Source organism: Piliocolobus tephrosceles, chromosome 4, assembly GCF_002776525.5.
Source record: "Piliocolobus tephrosceles isolate RC106 chromosome 4, ASM277652v3, whole genome shotgun sequence".
NCBI lineage: Eukaryota > Metazoa > Chordata > Mammalia > Primates > Cercopithecidae > Piliocolobus > Piliocolobus tephrosceles.
In genome coordinates this window covers 78,115,766-78,134,202 of record NC_045437.1, presented here as the reverse complement: position 1 = coordinate 78,134,202, position 18,437 = coordinate 78,115,766, and the positions used below count along the sequence as shown (strand labels likewise).

Genomic DNA, 18,437 nt, shown 5'->3' with positions numbered 1-18,437 from the left:
CAACTGGCTCATTGCTTTCTATAATGAACATTACTGTACATATTATATATACATATATATATATGATTGCATGTATGCATTCAGTATTTAATCATTTATTATGCCTGTTTATTTGCAACTTAGGTTAATAAGGCCTAGCTTTATTAGTAATGCTGACTGATGCTATGCCACTAAAATGTTATATTATTTTTATGCTAGGAAAATTGTCAGAAGTAAAATTGTTTAAAATAAAGTTAATATTGTGGCAAAGATCTGATTATTGTTCTGTTACCTAATGTATGATTCTATTTCTCTCTCTTTTTTTTTTGAGACAGTCTCATTCTGTCACGTACACTGGAGTGCAGTGGCGTGATCTTGGCTCACTGCAACTTCCACCTCCCAAGTTCGAATGAATTTCCTGCCTCAACCTCCCGAGTAGCTGGGACTACAGGGGCCCGCCACCACGCCCAGCTAATTTTTGTATTTTTAGTAGACGTGGGGTTTCACCATGTTTGGCCAGGGTCGTCTCAAACTCCGGACCTCAAATGATCCACCCACCTTGGCCTCCCAAAGTGCTAGGATTACAGACCCGAGCCACTGTGCCCGGTCTCTATTTCTTACATAAGAAAAGAAAATAATATTGATTGTTTATTTCTTCCAAGGATCAAAATAAAAATACAATATTTAAAGACATTTTTAATTTTGAAGAATTGTCATGAATATTCATTGCTATCAACTTTTTAATATTAATACTTAGCTTTTGGTTATTATAGTAAAGTATGGTTTAAAATATTGTCAAACATTGTTGCAAGTGTTCATTTTATATTTTATCAGATTTACAGCATCATTTTCAAAAAATATATGTAGATATCTATATGTTATATATACATTTTATATTTTTAATTGGGTAGGGTATATAAATGGTCTTTCTAAAATTTCACATTCAGGAATCTATGATAACAACAGTTTTCTTCATGCTTCCATAAAAAAAAATGATTGGGAACTAAAGAAAGAACTCCTTGCATTTTCCATCAGACGGTACTGATTCACTACACTGCATGAAAGAAGAGGAATTTTTTCAGATTTAAAAACTCAGGAGCTATAGGCTGGAAAATACATATAATATACTTCACTTATTTAAATTAAAGGAGTGTTTAATTTATAAATGAAATCCTACCTAATAAAGGCTTTATTTTTATATTTTGTTTCAGGCTCAGGAGATATGGACAGTATTTCCAAGGTGAGTGCTGTATATTCTGTGTTGTTTTTAATCAGAATTTTGTTCTTGAACAATAGTTTGAAAGTAGAAGACCAGGTATAATTAATTGGAAATTAAGAATACTAATGCATATTTTCTGCAGGAAAGGGTAAAATAAGTCTTTTAAGAATATTTCTAAATATACTAAGATTAATTAACAGGACATACTATACATTATTAATTGACACCCAAGTAATAACAAATTTAATCACATTAAGATGTTACTTATTTGTAAAGCAAACTTACAGAATTTAGATAATCTTTTGAAAATGTAAAGATGTCTAAAGAAATGTGAGGAGAGATAAATTTGAAAAAGTGGTTATTATATATCATAAGGACATTGCATTTACATATCCAATTCATCTTGCAAACCTTCATTAGGAAATGCTGATTTCCACAATAATTGTTCTAGTTCCCAAAATAGAGTAAGAAAGTGATTAGAGGAAAATTATATTAGTACAAGCAGGAAAGTGAGCCTTCCATTAGTATGTGTTTGCATTTTCCCTCTTTCAATAGTTTGAGTATCTAAAGTGAATCCTTTACTAAAATGCCTTATATTTTTGAAGAATGTATCTAAATACTATTTAGGTCATGATGAATTTAAAATAGTTCTCAGTGAGTCAAATATATCTAGAATTACTGATGAGAACTAATTATTTGCTACCACCAGAATGACTCTCTTAGAAGTCTGCTCTATATCAATAAATAGAGAAATTCATTAAGGGATGACTTTATATTTATGTATAATAGTGTAAAATTCCTGCTGCCAAGAAAAATAAAATAAGATTGATTGAGCTAAAAAACATTTTAAATTAAGACTTCAAGTTTTAAAAAATATTTAATTGGAATTCTGGCATTATAATTCTGTTGCCTGGCTGCTTTGCCTCACAAGCTCCACATGTAGTTTGGATGTCTATGTTTAGAAACAATAATGTTTAGAAAAAATCAGAAAGGTCTTTTTCTTTTCTAAAAATAGATATATATTTATAATGAATACTAGCTTACCTCTGTGAGAAATGGTACTTATGAAGCCGGTTTTCAAAACAAAATTCCCTATGTAACTTTATTAGAGCCTTTTCTCTGGACCTTGCAAGTCAGATTACCATGAATTTGTTGGCTCTCAGATACTTCTTTTATTTTTTTTATTTTTTAATTTTAATTTAATTTTATTTTATTTTGAGGAGTCTTGCTCTGTCACCCACGCTAGAGTGCAGTGGTGCAATCTAGGCTCACTGCAGCCTCCCCTTTCTGGATATAAGCAATTCTCCTGTCTCAGCCTCCTGAGTAGCTGGGACTAAAGGCTCATACCACCGAGCCTAGCTAATTTTCGTATTTTTAGTAGAGATGGTGTTTCACCATATTGGTCAGGCTGGTCTCGAACTCCTGACCTCAGGTACTCTACCCGTCTCGGCCTCCCAAAGTGCTGGGATTACAGGCATGACCCACTGCACCCAGCATCTCAGGTATTTCCAACAATTTAATTAGCCAAATTGTGCTTTGTGGTCACCAGTGAAATTTCTGATGCCATATTTAAGAAGCATAGTCTTGTATCTACAGATGGATTCTTAATTACAGAAAAGTAGGATCATCCAGATAGTTTTAGGCCATCTTTCTAAAATTTTTACTAACTACCTAAAACCTTTTACATAAGATAGATATAAACAAAATTCTATATGGGAAAGTAATAAACAAAATTCTATATGGGAAAGTACTTTATAATTTGTAAAAGTTTAAAAATTTTTTAAAGTCATAATGGTGAATTAAATGTCGTCTTCTAATCTGCCCTCATATCACATCGGTTGCTATTCCTTCTGTGCTTACTTTCCCATGCCTGTTTTTGGATACAAGTTTTTCCACCATACCATGCCCAGTCCTCATAACACTCTCTTACCTAATGATACATTGCTTGTGCTCTAAGCAGTAACTGACCATCCAGTGTGTACCTGTGTGTGCTGGGTGTTGCCTTCTGCACTATGGGGACATAGAAAAGACTTCTTTAACAACAAACACGATTTCTATGCTCAGGTGGTTTATTCTTAGGCAGGAGTTCCTTCATTCAGTAAATGTTGATGCACTGAGACATTATGCTGGGCTCTAAAAGTCCAAAGATAAGCAAGATATGTTCTCTGCCCTCAAGAAGTTCAGTTTAACAGAGGAACTCAAACAAATAAGATAAATAAAAACTTTTATAAAGCAAAGTTAATATGCATTTAAATTAACATAAGATTTATCCCCAGTAATAAACATGCCACTTAACAATGTGCTAGAATTGACTAGTTAAATCTGCCTTCAGATGAGTTCCTACGCATCTCATTTCTACACCACATCTGCTCCAGATTCATTGGCTCTGGGTTCTAAGCTGGCCGACCCTGGGTGATGGTACCATTAGTGCCTGTTGCACCATAGTCACTTTTTCTCTTAAGATGCATCGGCAGCATCGTGCACATTGTATACCCGCTGCCCCAGATTCTTTCTCTCCCTGCCTCTTTCCACTCCCAGCCTAATTTTTTCAGTCTTTGACTCCGAGGTATGCACAGTCACAGTCTAACTCTGCTTTTCCCACATTTCTTCCTTTTCCAACACATGTTCACCTATCTCAAGAAGCTTTCTTCTTCCTTTTGTTTTCCTGGCATCATTCATTATCGTTCATTTCCATCCTGTTTTTTTCTAGTAATTTTATTTGTGAATCAAAAAGACAGCCTTGACCATTATTGCTTAGTAATTTTTTTTTTTTTTTTTTGAGTTGGAGTTTTGCTCTTGTTGCCCAGACTGGAGTGCAATGGCACCATCTCAGCTTACCGCAGCCTCCACCTCCCGGGTTCAAGTGATTCTCCTGCCTCAGCCTCCCAAGTAGCTGGGATTATAGGCATGTGCCTGTAGAGATGGGGTTTCTCCATGTTGGTCAGGCCGGTCTGAAACTCCTGACCTTGGGTGATCCACCCACCTCGGCCTCCCAAAGTGCTGGGATTACAGATGTGAGCCACCCCGCCCAGCCATCACTTAGTAATTTTTAAAGTCCCTCTTAGGTCTCTAGCCACAGCTCTGTAGTTCTCCAGTTAAATCTGTATTTTGTCAGCACCAGTATCACATATTTTTTTAAAAAATTTTTACTCCATTTTAAATGTTGTGTATAAGTACTACTTCAATTGTTTTTCTACTTTTTATTGCATAGATACTCTATTTTATCCACTTTATATGTAAGATAGAGTACTGAATTGAGAATCAGAAAGCCTGATGCTACTACAGTACTTTACAAGTTGCAGGAACACGTTACTTAATATCTCATAGGCATAGTTTGCTTAGCTGTAACATAAAACTTGTAGTTCATTCCCTGCCTGCTTCATAAAATTGTTGAGAATCGAGTGTGAACATATGTTAAGGGCTATGAAGTGCTATACAGACATTGAATATCTTTCTTCTCATTAGCTATACAATCTTTTGTGGACAAGGCTAGGAACTCACACTATCAATTGTACTTTGATGGTACTGTTTCAGTAAGCAAAATGAATTCAAAGCTTCCAATGAATTTTCAAAATTATTTCTTGCTCAGTTGAGCATTACCTAGTAAAACTCATGTGCCTCTTTCTCAGAACGCAGAATTTATCTTTAATTTAGAAGACTTTTAAAGATGATATATGAAATTCCTTTCATGCCTTTAATAACTGAGGGGTCACCCATTTAATCAATGAAACAAAAAATCTTTTTCCTTGGAGTTGGGGTTGAGGGTAGAGAGAAGTATATGGTTTGTTTTCTTTTTTTTTTTTTTTTTTTTTATTTGACTCAGAGTCTCACTGTGTCGCCCAGGCTGGAGTACAGTGGCACAATCTCGGCTCACTGCAACCTCTGCCTTCCAGGTTCAAGCAATTCTCCTGCCTCAGCCTCCTGAGTAGCTGGGATTATAGGCATGCACCACCATGCCTGGCTAATTTTTGTATTTTTAATAGAGACAGGGTTTCACCAGGCTGGCCAGGCTAGTCTCGAACTCCTGACATCGTGATCCACCTGCCTCTGCCTTCCAAAGTGCTAAGATTACAGGCATGAGCCACCGTACCCAGCCGGTTAGTTTTCTTAGAAGAAAAGCAGCTAAAGAAATTCTGCAGTTTACATTAACATATCTCACATTTATATTTTTGTGTTTGAAAAAAACATGTATGTGAGAAGACAAGCTCTGATCATATTATGTTTAATAAATTATCAAGAAAGTATTTTCAACCTGAAGCATTCTAACCTCAAGAACTTTGGTTCCAGTTAGAGATCCTACGCCATTCACAAGGGAGCTGGTAGATGACTAGAGATCTATACCATCATCTCAGGTGTGCTGACCTGAGTTCTAGCTCAGTTGTACTCACTGGGAGAATGACTGACAGTTTGTTCTTTGAGGGAGCTAGCAGAGTTAAAACAACACTCTAGAAAACTCACTGTTGGCAGCCTGTGAGAAAGCAGTTCAAAATCCACTACTTAGAATAATGTCATTATTATTTTATTCTAATTATAGGCAGAGCCACAGTTTCTATAAATGTTCATTTTTTAAATTTGAAAATGGAAAAATTTAGAATTTTAAAAAGTTTTAAAAGGTTTGGAACAATTTTTAAGGATGGGAGAAGGGATAATAACTTACTAATTAAAAGAAGGTATGAGCTGGGCACAGTGGTCCACACCTGTAATCCCGGCACTTTGGAAGGCCAAATGGGGAGGATTGCTTGAGTCCAGGAATTCATGACCAGCCTGAGCAACATAGTGAGATCTCGTCTCTGCAGAACATTTTAAAAATTAGCCAGATGTGGTGGCAAACAGCTGCAGTCCTAGTTACCCAGGAGGCTGAGGCAGAAGCATCACTTGAGCCCAAGAGTCCAAGGCTGCAGTGAGCTATGATCTCACCACTGTATTTCAGCCTAGGTGACAGAGATCATGTCTCAAAAAAAAAAAAAAAAAAGAAAAGAAGATATGAAATACCTGCTAGATGAAATCAGACCAGGAAGTCTAACAGGGTTAAACATGGCAGTCAGAGGAAATTGTGTTTGCAGTGTATTATGTGTGTATGTGTGTGCATATGTGTGTGTGTGTGTAAACATTCATGTATGACATCATAGCTTAAGAGAAAGAATTTCCAGCTTGAAGAAATGACAAGTGAGAATGTAATAAAATTTCTTGAAGTTGGAATCAGTATAATCCTAACCATATTTTTTCAAGCAAAACTCTTAAAGTAGGGAATAAAGTACACATTCATTGAAATAACTGTAACCGATGAGCCTAATGTATCTAAAAGTAATCTTGTTACCCTTTTGTGCTGAAGCAAGTAGAGTGACTTTTTGACCAACTAAGTCCTTTTTGTACATCATATTCTTGCCTTGTTGATGAAACCTACTGGACATATTACACAAATACAGCTACAGTTAAATGAAGCATACACACAATTCATTGCCACCCACCCTCCTAACCTGTTCTGGGATGGTTTTTGGTACCACTATCTTAGCTGTCCCTCAGATGCCAATATTGAATGTGCCCTTTAGCCTGTATCATCATGTCACTCAGTGATTACGGACAGCACAGTTTTCTTAAGACTTCCCACTGAGGAGCTTCTGTTGTTTTCCAATTTTGCAAAGATTACTCTAGTTAAAAACAAACAAACCAAAAAAACCCGATTGTCTTATCACTTCAAGCTTTTCAAATATGGTCCAGTAGGCTAAATAGGAATAGGTTTTAGAGATCTGATTTTATCTCAGTTTTGTATGTTGAATGTATCCTTTTAATCTTCCTCTCAGTGTCCTTAAATACTCATCCCCACCACACAGACACACACACACACACACACACACACACACACACACACACACAAAAGAGTATAATGCTGAGCCACCATGCTATGAAGAGGTTGCATGTAAAACAGAAATAATAACATTGGAAGTATTTTGTATGTATTTAAATTTTAGCAATGCAACGTTACTTTCAAATTCTAAACATTTAAAAATCAACACTTTGAGTTAGGAATCAGGTTTGAAGTTAGCCAAACTTTCAGAATTATAAATCAAGAAATGATACATGGCAAATGTGCAGCAAAGATTTAAAGCACCCTAACTGAGTCTGAGATACGCTGCTTCTCTCCTGGCACCTTGTATACCACAGGGGGTATGAATGTTACACAAGAATAAGAGGGTTCATTTCACTCTTTTGTTTGACTGTGTAAAATATGCGGCTTCCGACTGCATCCTTGAGTTTTCTTATATATATGTATATATATATTAGAATGTATTTTATTGTAGTATTACCAGTTTCTCCATTATATATAAAATGACAGAAATCCAAAAGAATTTATAAATTATGAGTAAATCTTATAATATTTTTTATAAATTCAGTTTCCTTTTTGAGCTAGGTAAGCATTATCATTCCTATTTTCAAGGTACAGTTTATTTAACTAATAACTTTAATAATTAATGAATTCCAAAATAATGCAGTCAGTTAAATTTTACTTAATTTTTTTTCCCAGGAAATCAAGATATTCAGATTCATTTCAACATATAGTTGCTTTTCTATATACTTGGGTAACTAACATTTTCAGAGAAAAATTTATCAAAAAAAACCAGAATCCTCTTTATGCTATTAAAGTATGTTTCCCAAATCCTTGGGGTTTCTTGACATAGAGAGCTCCAGTGGACTTCAGAGGATCCTTGTTCTCAGATCCTCCCTGCGGGGTACACAGCAAGACAAGACACAGTGCATTTCTACCAGCTCATCTACCTGTCTCTGCTTTACATTTTAACCATTTTCTTCTGGGAATAGCTCATTCATGAAATGTTAATTTTTATGATACAAATTGTTGTGGTTAAGATAAAATTCTCTGAGCAAATTTCTTTAAAACAAAAAATCTAAAAACTAATTCCGAAACAATATAAATAGGAATAGCTTAGGAAAAAGTATCTAAACTCTTTCTTCCATTTGAAATAACAAATAAAAATGTTTAACTCTGAAGTTTTTTTTACAAGTTAATAAATTGGACCTTGAAAGAATTACAGTTATACTACTGTGTAAACATGGTTTATAGTCCAATGTCATTCTATATTTCCTGTTGATGTGGAGTATCAGGTATCCTGCCATGGCTAAAATTGTGCGGTAGTAGTGAGACTAGCAAATTTAAATAGAATATGAAGCAATGCACTGCTAACTTGGTGTTTGATTAGATTGCTAATAGCAGTCATTTTATCTTCAAGGAAAGTTCCAAAGTAAATCTACTCTTAAACTAATGATAGGAAAATGTTCTAAAGCAGTTTTGTTTTGAGCCCCCTTTTCCTCTAAAAGTACATAATAAATTTTCAAGTCCTAAGGTGTCCCTTGTTCTTAACTACAGTTGTTAGCTATCTTTCTCTTTTCCTTAAAGTTCATGTAAAAATGGTTGAAATAGTGTTATCTGTATACTGCATGTAGAATTAAAAGGAAATGTTTATTAAAACAGTGACCTTTCAAAGTTTGGTTAGTGAAATGACTAAGGGAGTTATTGTTCCATCTTGTCTTATCAGTGGGTAGGATCTCTTCATCATGCCCCTGCTGGGAATGTTTTAAACTCTCCAGAGTTTTAGGAACTCTATAAGCTGAGGGTGGGAAATTGAATAAATATTGATTCTGAACCTAAGAACATAGTTGTAGTAGGTTATTGGGGGTTTTTTGTTTGTTTTTTAGATTTTCATTTGGGAAGGCATTATTAGTACTTGTCAAAGTGCAAAGAATGAAATAGAATGCGTGGTAGAAGTCTAAGATTAAAATTATAAGTATGATTTGTCCTTAGGGATGTTGCTATAGATTCAATATTCGAAACAGTACAATGCAAGAGGGAAATTAAAATCTTCAACAATGCCTTGTTTTCTAAATCTTCTTTACAGAATTCTCCCAATAATATGAGCCTGAGTAATCAACCGGGCACTCCAAGGGATGATGGCGAAATGGGGGGAAATTTCTTAAATCCTTTTCAGAGTGAGAGTGTAAGTATTCTCTTGACTATATTATACCCAGATTTTATTTCTGAAGCTCTTCTGCTAGAATAAATGCATAAAGCCGCTTTTACTGCTGTTTATCTAGAGTTCAACAGGTTTATCTTTTAGAAGTCAGGAAAGCCTTTAAGTGGAATATCTTTGAAAATAATTTTTAAAACAAACTTTTTTACTTCTATTTTGTGTACGTAGTTAGAAAAACCATAATAACAATTTTCTCATTGAGAACCTCCACTGTAAAGGAACAAACTGGAAACAGGTTGCCTATTTGATACTTTTTATAAGTTTTCATGCTACTAAAGTGTCTCAGGTTGCTGCAAAACTAGGTCTGTTTCAGTGCTGTCCTCAAAATCTAAAAAGTCTGTTCTTACTTTATATAGTAGACCTCACTGGACTGAGGGCCAAATTGGCGGTCTGTTAACCTGAGCTAAATACCCAAGTCACTGCTTGCGTGTGATTGTACTATTACACGAAAGTTCTTTCCATTTCTCCATAGAAGTAGACAGAACCAAAAAGAGAAGCAATAAAATTCATTCATTTAACAAGCAATTACTGAGCACTTACCACATGCCAAGGCAATACGCTAGGTATTGGAGAGACCAAAAAGACAAAATGGTGCCTTTTCTCAAGGAGTTCTACATAATGTAATGATTTTTTTACATTAATATTTCACATTAGAAACCCCAGTGGAATTTTTTAAAATACAGTTTCCCAGAACTCTCCCTAGACTTAGTGAATCAGAATTTCCAGGAGTGGGGCTGGGCATACTTGAATGTGGAAAAGCTTTGTTACTGATGCTGGTGTACATTCTCTGCTAAGAACCACTGAATTGGAATGTAGCATAAAAGATTTCAAAACCCAAATGAATTTCATCTTCTTAGGATTCATGCCATCCTTAAAATTTGTGGGGGAGGACCTACCAAACTGCAGTCAGAATCAGAAGAGAGACTACCCTCATTTTGCCTAACTCAGCATTTACCAGAGGTTACACCATCAGAATTTAAAACACTGGCTAATAGCACGTCTACATTTATACAGAGTGGCTGCTTTATACAGAGTAACTGTTCCATTCCCAAAACAGAACACAAGATTGAGTGCTCTGTGGATTCTTTTAGTTCTGATATCCACGTAGGACCTTTGCTGGGGTCAAGGCTTCCCCTGTTTTTAGACTTCATCTCTGTTAAAATTATGCTGATCTGTAGTTTGTTTTACTTGCAGGCTATATATGATTAGTGAGGACAAATAATTTTTTTATGTGTAACAATTTACAGTAAAAAAAAATTTAGTCTGTCAGTGATAAGGAAAAACATGAGAAGCTGCATAATTTAAGTCATAATGCTTAAGATTATGGGAATTATTTTTTAGATCCTGGTTCTTTGGTTTGCTTCAAAACTATGGACAAATTAATTTTCCTATGTTAACTTTTATCTAATTAAAGCCATTGATTTCCTTTTCAAGTAATTTTACCAGCAATAAAATGGCATAATTCAATGAGGTATTTGATAATTCAATTCAGTTTAACATTTATTGAGCCTATTATATGCAAAGCATCAGGTTAAGACCAAGGTATTCTGAAATAAATATAACACCTACTTTCAAAGAATGCAACCCAATAGGAAAAACAGATGTTTATATAACTAACACATGTCAGATTAATGAGTGCTATAATGTATATATAAGCCAAGTATTTTAAAAGTCAGAGGAAATGATTAATTTGGAGTTGGAAAAAACTTTTTAAAAAAGATTCCACATGACTTTCACTTATGGGCAGTGAAAAGAGGAACTCTCCCCTCTCCTTCCTTCCCAAATTTGTCATTAGTGACTGCTGTCTTGTTTAACAGTTGGAAGAGGGGTGCCAATTCAGAACGGGCATCAGAAAACTCACTGAGGCAAAGAATCAGATATGACAGGATGTGGAGAACTTCCTCACACAAAATAAGCACCAGCCTCTCCCTTCAATCCCTAATGAACTATGCACATGGCAGACAACAGATTCTTGAGACTATGTGCATTTAGAAAGGAGAACAGCTGGAACAGGGCTTCTTCCACCCCTAACTTCTGGCCCACCCTCCCTGCCCCTGAACCTAAGTGGGTTCAATGCTAGCTAGACTGCCAGCAGAGTTAGCGGCAAACAGAAGTTCCCTGCTTTCTCTTCCCTCCTTGTCTCCCTCCGGTCCCCACCAGAAACGTTGTAAAAGGAAAAATAATTTGATGGTGGACTGAGAAACTGCACCACCACCCTAGAAGGTAGTCCAGCCTTGGAAGCAGGTCCACACTGGCTTCTCCGTTCTTCTGTCTCCTGAGAAGAAGGGACTCGTTATGAATGATATCATTGTTATCTGTGGCTTTCTCTGTCATACTACCATACATTTTTGTTTAGACCTTTTTATAAAGTCAAGCAATAAGAGGAGAGAGGAAGAAAGACAAAAGAGATTTGGTGCTGACAAATGTAAGGCTTTGAAGAAGTAAATAATCTTGTTATCCCCAATAAGTTAGCTTTGCTATAATCAAGGAAAAGCAGAACCCTTAATGAATTCAGAAAGAAAACATTTTTCAGTAAATGAACATGCAAGTTCTAGTGTTTAATACACATAAGTCTGAAAGCACATATTTTTGAGCAGTCTGCCTTTTAAGGATCTGTCGGGTTTTATCTTGAAGTTAAATCACAGAAGGAGGCCTGAGAAGGGAGCAAATATCTATTGAGTACTCTTTATGTACTAGATACTATCCTACTCTCTTCACACTCACACATGCTGCTTCATTCAATTAATATAGAAACAGAAATGCCCAGCCCAAAGTCATAAACCTTGCGGTGCCAACATGCTTGACAAAACAAAATGCGAATCAAAAAATATTTCACTGCTTAGTTGTTTTGTTTTTAAATCACAACCAAGACCCTTTATTTCAAGAAACAAAGATGCCCCCTAGTGTTCAAACTGTAAAATGTTTGTTTTGGAAAGTACAGACTACAAAAAACCTTAGTTCAAAAAAATAGTTTTTCATGCTTCTCAAGTGAAGAAAGTAGCTGGTCTTATTTCCTGAATTAATTTAACAAAGTATTTTCCCATGGCACTGAAATATAATCAATTGAGTAAACATGATGTTAAAATAATGGCATCAAATAGGAATTACAAACAAGATGGTAGATTATCTTTCGTTCCCTTACCCCCACTTTGCCATTTTCTGCTATTGTAAAGAAATCACGTCAGCCCCAATTTTTGTATGTAATCATATAAATACTAAATTTATTTCACTTTTGTTTAGCTCAGGGTAGAGGAACTGTTCTTTATTTCTCTCTCATTAAGAAAATAAAGTATCATACAGATGCTTAAACAGAAATATAGTAAGAATTAAAGTGTTCTTGACATGTATAAACAGAAATTTATACACATTGTTCAAAGACTTCATGGAAATCTCTGGATTTTATGGTACATGAACTTGGCATAATAAGGAAAATATCACAAGTTCACAGCAAGGCGTGCTATCTCATTTCACATTAAAAGATAAAATAAGTTGGTGTACATTTAAAATAATATCTTTAAGGGTTACATTTTTAACTAAATCAAACTATAATGCTGTTGACTGCTTTGTAAGAGCCATTTTACCATCTGGTTAGGAGAGCCAGACTCACAGAATAGTTTTGAAACAGGGCAACCTGATATCACAGCATTTTGGCATAAACATTACAATATGTCATCACATATTGATGCAGCAGTACAATAGAAACATTGAAGTGTGGTCTCAGTACAGTACACCATGAATATTTTATGTCTCTAAATATGATACTACATTTAACACCTACTCTTCCTTTACTTCTGGAAAATTGTAAGCCACTTTTCTACTACTTTGAAAAATAGTAATCTATAGCAAAATTCCTTTTTACTTGCCCATTCTGAGTTTTCCTAGAAACTTTGTTATTTCCCCTTATTTCATTTTTTGAAGTAGTTTCAGTAATGGTGGCCAAAGATGAGCAGTTTACAGCCTTAGGAGTGTAAATAGCACTTTGCATATGTAGACACCCAGGCATAAATACAAACTATTTTACTGTACTAAATACGTTTAGCATACCATCTTATAGTTATTTGTACTACTCAAAAATTAGACTTTATTAGATGATTGCTCATTTTTCCTTTCTTTTTGAGACCGCAGTCTCACTCTCTCGCCCAGGCTGGTGTGCAATGGTGCAGTCTCGGCTCACTGCAACCTCTACCTCCCGGGTTCAAGCAGTTCTCCCAACTCAGCCTCCTGAGTAGCTGGGATTACAAGTGTGTGCCACCACACCTGGCTAATTTTTGTATTTTTAGTAGAGACGGGGTTTCACCATGTTGGTCAGGCTTGTCTCGAACTCCTGACCTCGTGATCCACCCACCTCAGCCTCCCAAAGTGCTGGGATTACAGGCATGACCCACCGTGCCCGGCCGGTTGCTCCTTTTTCTGAGTTGTATTGCGTGGAGCTGATGCTTCCATTCTGACTGAATTGGGCCCTCATTTTCTCTATTTTTTCACTCAGTTTCCTCCCTGGGGCAACCTCGCTCTTTAACTTGCCAACAAATCAGTAACAAAGTAACATTTTTCTATAAGATTGACTTAAAACATTTGAAATATCACAGATAAAAAATGTTAACAGTTGCCAGTGTTGAGATGATAGCAACAAATAAAAATGCTTGATAATAGAGTATATGCATATATATAGCTTTACATATATACACACTCTTAACAATGTATAGTAGAATGAAGGCTATTCTATATTTTCAACACTATTTCCTAACATTACCTGACATATGAATTAACTGGAATAATTTTTTGTGTTTTTTTTTGAGACAGAGTCTTGCTCTGTCGCCCAGGCTGGAGTGCAGTGGCGCCATCTCGGCTCACTGCAACCTCTACCTCCCGGGTTCGTGCCATTCTCCTGCCTCAGCCTCTCGAGTAGCTGGGACTATAGGCACCCACCACCACGCCTGGCTAATTTTTTGTATTTTTAGTAGAGATGGGGTTTCACCGGGTTACCCAGGGTGGTCTCAATCTCCTGACCTCATGATCCATCCACCTTGGCCTCCCAAAGTGCTGGGATTACAGGCATGAGCCACTGCGCCTGGCCCCAGAAACTTTTTTAAAAAGCATTTCCTTTGAGGTCCTTTCTGAAATGCTTAGTATCTTTTACTGTTTTATATTATTGACACAGTATACTCAAAAAAATCTTTGTTTTAAAAGAATGATTATCTTTATTATCTGCCCTATTAAATTAACTAAAATTACATACAACAAAAATTTCAGTTCCTGAGTTGTACTAGCTACATTTCATGGACTCAGTAGCAACGTGTGGCTAATGGCTGTTGCACTACACAGCACAGAATTAGAACATCATCATCACAAAAAGTTATATTAGACAGTGCTGATGGAATCACCAGTATTTATTGTAAGTAACAGTAGCTGCAGAAAGCATAGATTAAATTTATCAGTGCCCCTTTTGCCATATTATCTGATTTTTTCTACTCTAATAAAACCTTGCTATCCACTTATTTTCTTTTTATTTATTCTTGCCTCTAAACTTTTAAATACCAAAATAGAGTTCTGTTTAGCCACAGGCTCTAGATAGTTGAAGTGTGCTGTCATTGTTTATAATGTGAGACGTGGAATCACATTATGTGCATGGGATCAATTGAGTAAACATATTAAATGGTATGATGTTTGTGATGATGAAATGGTAGGATGAAATGTGATGTGATGAAATGGTAGTAAGTTCCCCTCTGACACAGGGTCAGGGATCAGTTCCATGTCATCAGCATTTGTCTATAACTGAGGGGTTTGCTTTGCTTTGCTTTTCTGCTGCTATGATCAAGGGGAAAGATTGTCTAAACTGAATCTCTTTTCTTGTTTCTGGCAGCCTCCCTCTTTTTTTTGTTCTCCTATGATCTAAAAGTCTCCCCTTTTAATCATCATATACTCACTATAATCCTACCTACAGGATCAGTTCAAGTATGTAATTTCACTTTCCTGTACTGAAACACTGTAGGCTGTGAAGTGATTAACAAGTATTAATAGATTTTCCTTGATGTAATGCATGTTTAAAGGATTAAACAATCCTCTTCCTATAGTCCAGTGACCCTTTTCCAGGCCTAATCACCCACCTTTCCTCAGGAACAGTGCATGCTTTTGGTTTGAGCCCTAATGACATCTGGCCCAGACATGTGCCACCTGAGCCATTGCCCCTCTGTGCTCTTCCCTGGGGAGTCCTGCTTCCACACTATAATCCGTCCTTACATCAGTATACACCTATATGTCCTTTCTGATTTCTGCAGCCAATCTCAGCTTGTCTAGAATTCACTTCATTTTATTCTCTTTCTGCCAACTTTCTGCAAAATTTGTGCTCCCCTACCCAGGATTATCACAGCTTCTGGTTAGGTTCCTGGAGCCTGGGACCAGTCCCTTTGCCTTTATCTGCCTTTTTCCAGGAGGCACAATTGTTACTAGCATGTTGAAAGGAATTGCCTTTTACCCTGGTCCTCATGAGTTTCCAATAAAACATTTAAAACATTTTACATTTCAGGGTCCACATTTATATTTTAATTTAGAAACTGTCTTCATCCAAAGAGTCTTCAATCCCACATGTGGGATTAGAGGCCTCTCCCTACAGCTCAGATAATCTAGAGCTGTGTTGTTCAAAATGTAACCACTAGCCACATGTGGATACTCAAACTTAAATAAATTAAAAGTAAATAACATTAAATATTTAGTGTCTTGACTGCACTAATCACATGGCATGTGCTCAGTAGGCACATATGGCTAGTGACCTCCAAGTTGGACAGCACAGACCACAGAACAGATATGTCGTTGAAGAAAGTTCTCTTGCATGGTGCTGCTGTAGAACTTTTCTGTTACAGTCTATTCCCCAAGAATATGAGGGTACAGTGGCACAATTAGCAAAATAATTGCTCTTTATTTCTCTCTAAATCATTTTTGAAACTATTTTTTTCCAAACCTCTGAAACCCTCACCTTTTTTCATTTGTCAGCCTCATCAAACTGACAAGTCAGCATGTAACAATGATGTTCCTACTCACGTGCAAAAATGACTGGATTACAGTTAGAGTCACAGGCCGAGCACAGGGGCTCACGCCTGTAATCTCAGCACTTTGGGAGGCCAAGGCGAGCAGATTGCTGGAGCCCAGGAGTTTGAGACCAGCCTGGGCAACATGGTGAAACCCCATCTCTACAAAAAATACAAAAATTAGCCATGTGTGGTGGCTTGTGCCTATACTCCCAGCTACTGGGGAGGCTGAGGTGGGGGGATCACCTGAGCCCAGGGAAGTCAAGGTTGCAGTGAGCTGAGATCACTGCACTCCAGCCTGAGTGACAGAGTGAGACCCTGTTTCAGACAAAAAAGATTACAGTCACAGATTATGGGCAAGATGCTTAAATGCTGCAGTATAAATTAGTTTCTTAAGTATTTTCAGTGCTTTAATGAGAGCTTCCCAGGGCCAGCTTGCAGTAGTTTTTGTTTTGTTTCCCTACAATATTAACCTAACACTTGCTGAGCACTTTCTATGTATTCAGTAAATACTTGGTTTAGGGATTTTATATCTCATCTTCCCCAAGCCCCTTTACAGATAGGGAAACTGAAGTCAAGACAGGTTAGGTAGCCTCCTCAGTTTATAACCTAGTAGGTAGCAAAGACTAGTCCTCATACTTAGTTATGATCCAGCCTTGGACTAAATTTACCCAAGGTTTTTACAAGTGCCTGCAAAACATAAATCTGTCTGGAGGGAGGAGGCAGAGGGACTGGGTAATGATCAGCCTTCTGGGTTCAGGGAGAGAATAGGACTTGATGCTTTCCAGGGGAAATATTTAAAATTTCAGTATTAGGTTAAGTCTGTGTCAGTTTACTTTTTTTATAGTTTCTTATTTTATGTTGTATGAGATGAAAAGCTTGCACATAAAAGATGATAAGAAATTAGAATTCTTCGTTTATGTTGTACCAAGAAGAACCTTAGTGATCTCTAAAAGAATTGTTGTTAAAATATGGATTCTTCTTTCCTTCTAGTACTCCCCTAGCATGACAATGAGCGTGTGATCCATTACCAAGTCTCCTCATGAAAACCACAGTGAGTCAGCCCTTCACAGAACTACTACGGAAGAAAATTATTCATCACAGTGTACAGTTAAACAAAGGAATCTCAGTCACACCAAACCAACCTTTTTATTTCCTGCTCTCTCCCCTCTTTTGTGAAGAAAGCGGGTCCAAACGTGATACAAACAACTGTACGGAGTGGCATATTAGAATTGCCCTAAACTGAACTGCAAATAATTATGTGTGTATGTATATGTGTGGGAAAGAGAATGTACTGTATATGTGTATGTTATACAGACATATACACATACATACATTGACCCACAGGACATTGTAAAATATTATCACATGACATCTTAAGTAGAAATAAGTAGGGACTTTTATTCCATCCTTTTTTTCACGTTTACATTTTAATTATTACAAGTTGCTCCTGCCCCCTCCCTGAACTATTTTGTGCTGTGTATATCACTGCTTTATATAAGTTATTTTTTAAGGTGAACTCAGATGTTATGGTTTTGTAAATGTCTGCAATCATGGATAGGAATAAAATCGCTTATTTGAGAGCTTTCATTAAATTGCGTCTGATGCAAGTTATCCTGTGAATCACAAAGTGTAGTGTCTCAAAAAATAGAAGAAAATGTGTCTTCGTCTTTATGTTGAATCAAACAATTTCTCAGTTACCTTCAGTGAAAAGTATTTTTTTAATTTTTATTTGAGAAAAACACTTCAAATCAGTAAAAGCTTAACTGGGGCCTCACACAGTGTATTTCTGCAATAACTGCTTTAAACGGAGTTCTTGATTTGTTTGTCTTAGATGATACAGAAATCACTAAGTAGCCCAAATCACTTAGACCATAGCAATAAAGTGACAGGGGTTGTCGTATTTTTAGCAGCATCTTTTCTCTTTAACATGATGAAGCCCAAAAGTGATAATAAAACCATTTGCTTGAATTTGTCACTTCTCACCAGGAATACTAGAGGTAAAATTTTAATAACATACTAATGTTAAATGGTATCTGGTTTTTATTCAGACTTTTTGTGAGCATATTCATGTAGACACTAGAAGTAAATACATTGAATGAGACTTTGAGCACAAGGGAGAAGAGAGTTGTTAGCACTCCGGAGGCCTCTGGAGTGCTACTTTTCTATCCAGGT

General features: G+C 36.4%; 1 protein-coding gene across 5 annotated transcripts in view; it reads left to right on the top strand.

Annotated features, from left to right (window-relative positions):
- The window catches only part of SSBP2 (single stranded DNA binding protein 2), a 336,625-nt gene extending 318,749 nt beyond the window's left edge, over positions 1–17,876 (top strand). For 3 of the 5 annotated variants that reach the window (XM_023214974.2, XM_023214973.2, XM_023214971.2), the window contains 3 exons: positions 1,191–1,219; positions 9,109–9,207; positions 17,256–17,850. In XM_023214974.2, the coding sequence (XP_023070742.1) occupies positions 1,191–1,219; positions 9,109–9,207; positions 17,256–17,285 (158 nt within the window). In that variant the 3' untranslated portion in view covers positions 17,286–17,850. Of the gene's footprint in view, positions 1–1,190; positions 1,220–9,108; positions 9,208–17,255 lie in introns of all 5 variants that reach the window. The other 2 variants (XM_023214970.1, XM_023214972.2) reach the window with 2 other exon arrangements.
- The last annotated feature ends 561 nt before the right edge of the window (positions 17,877–18,437 follow it).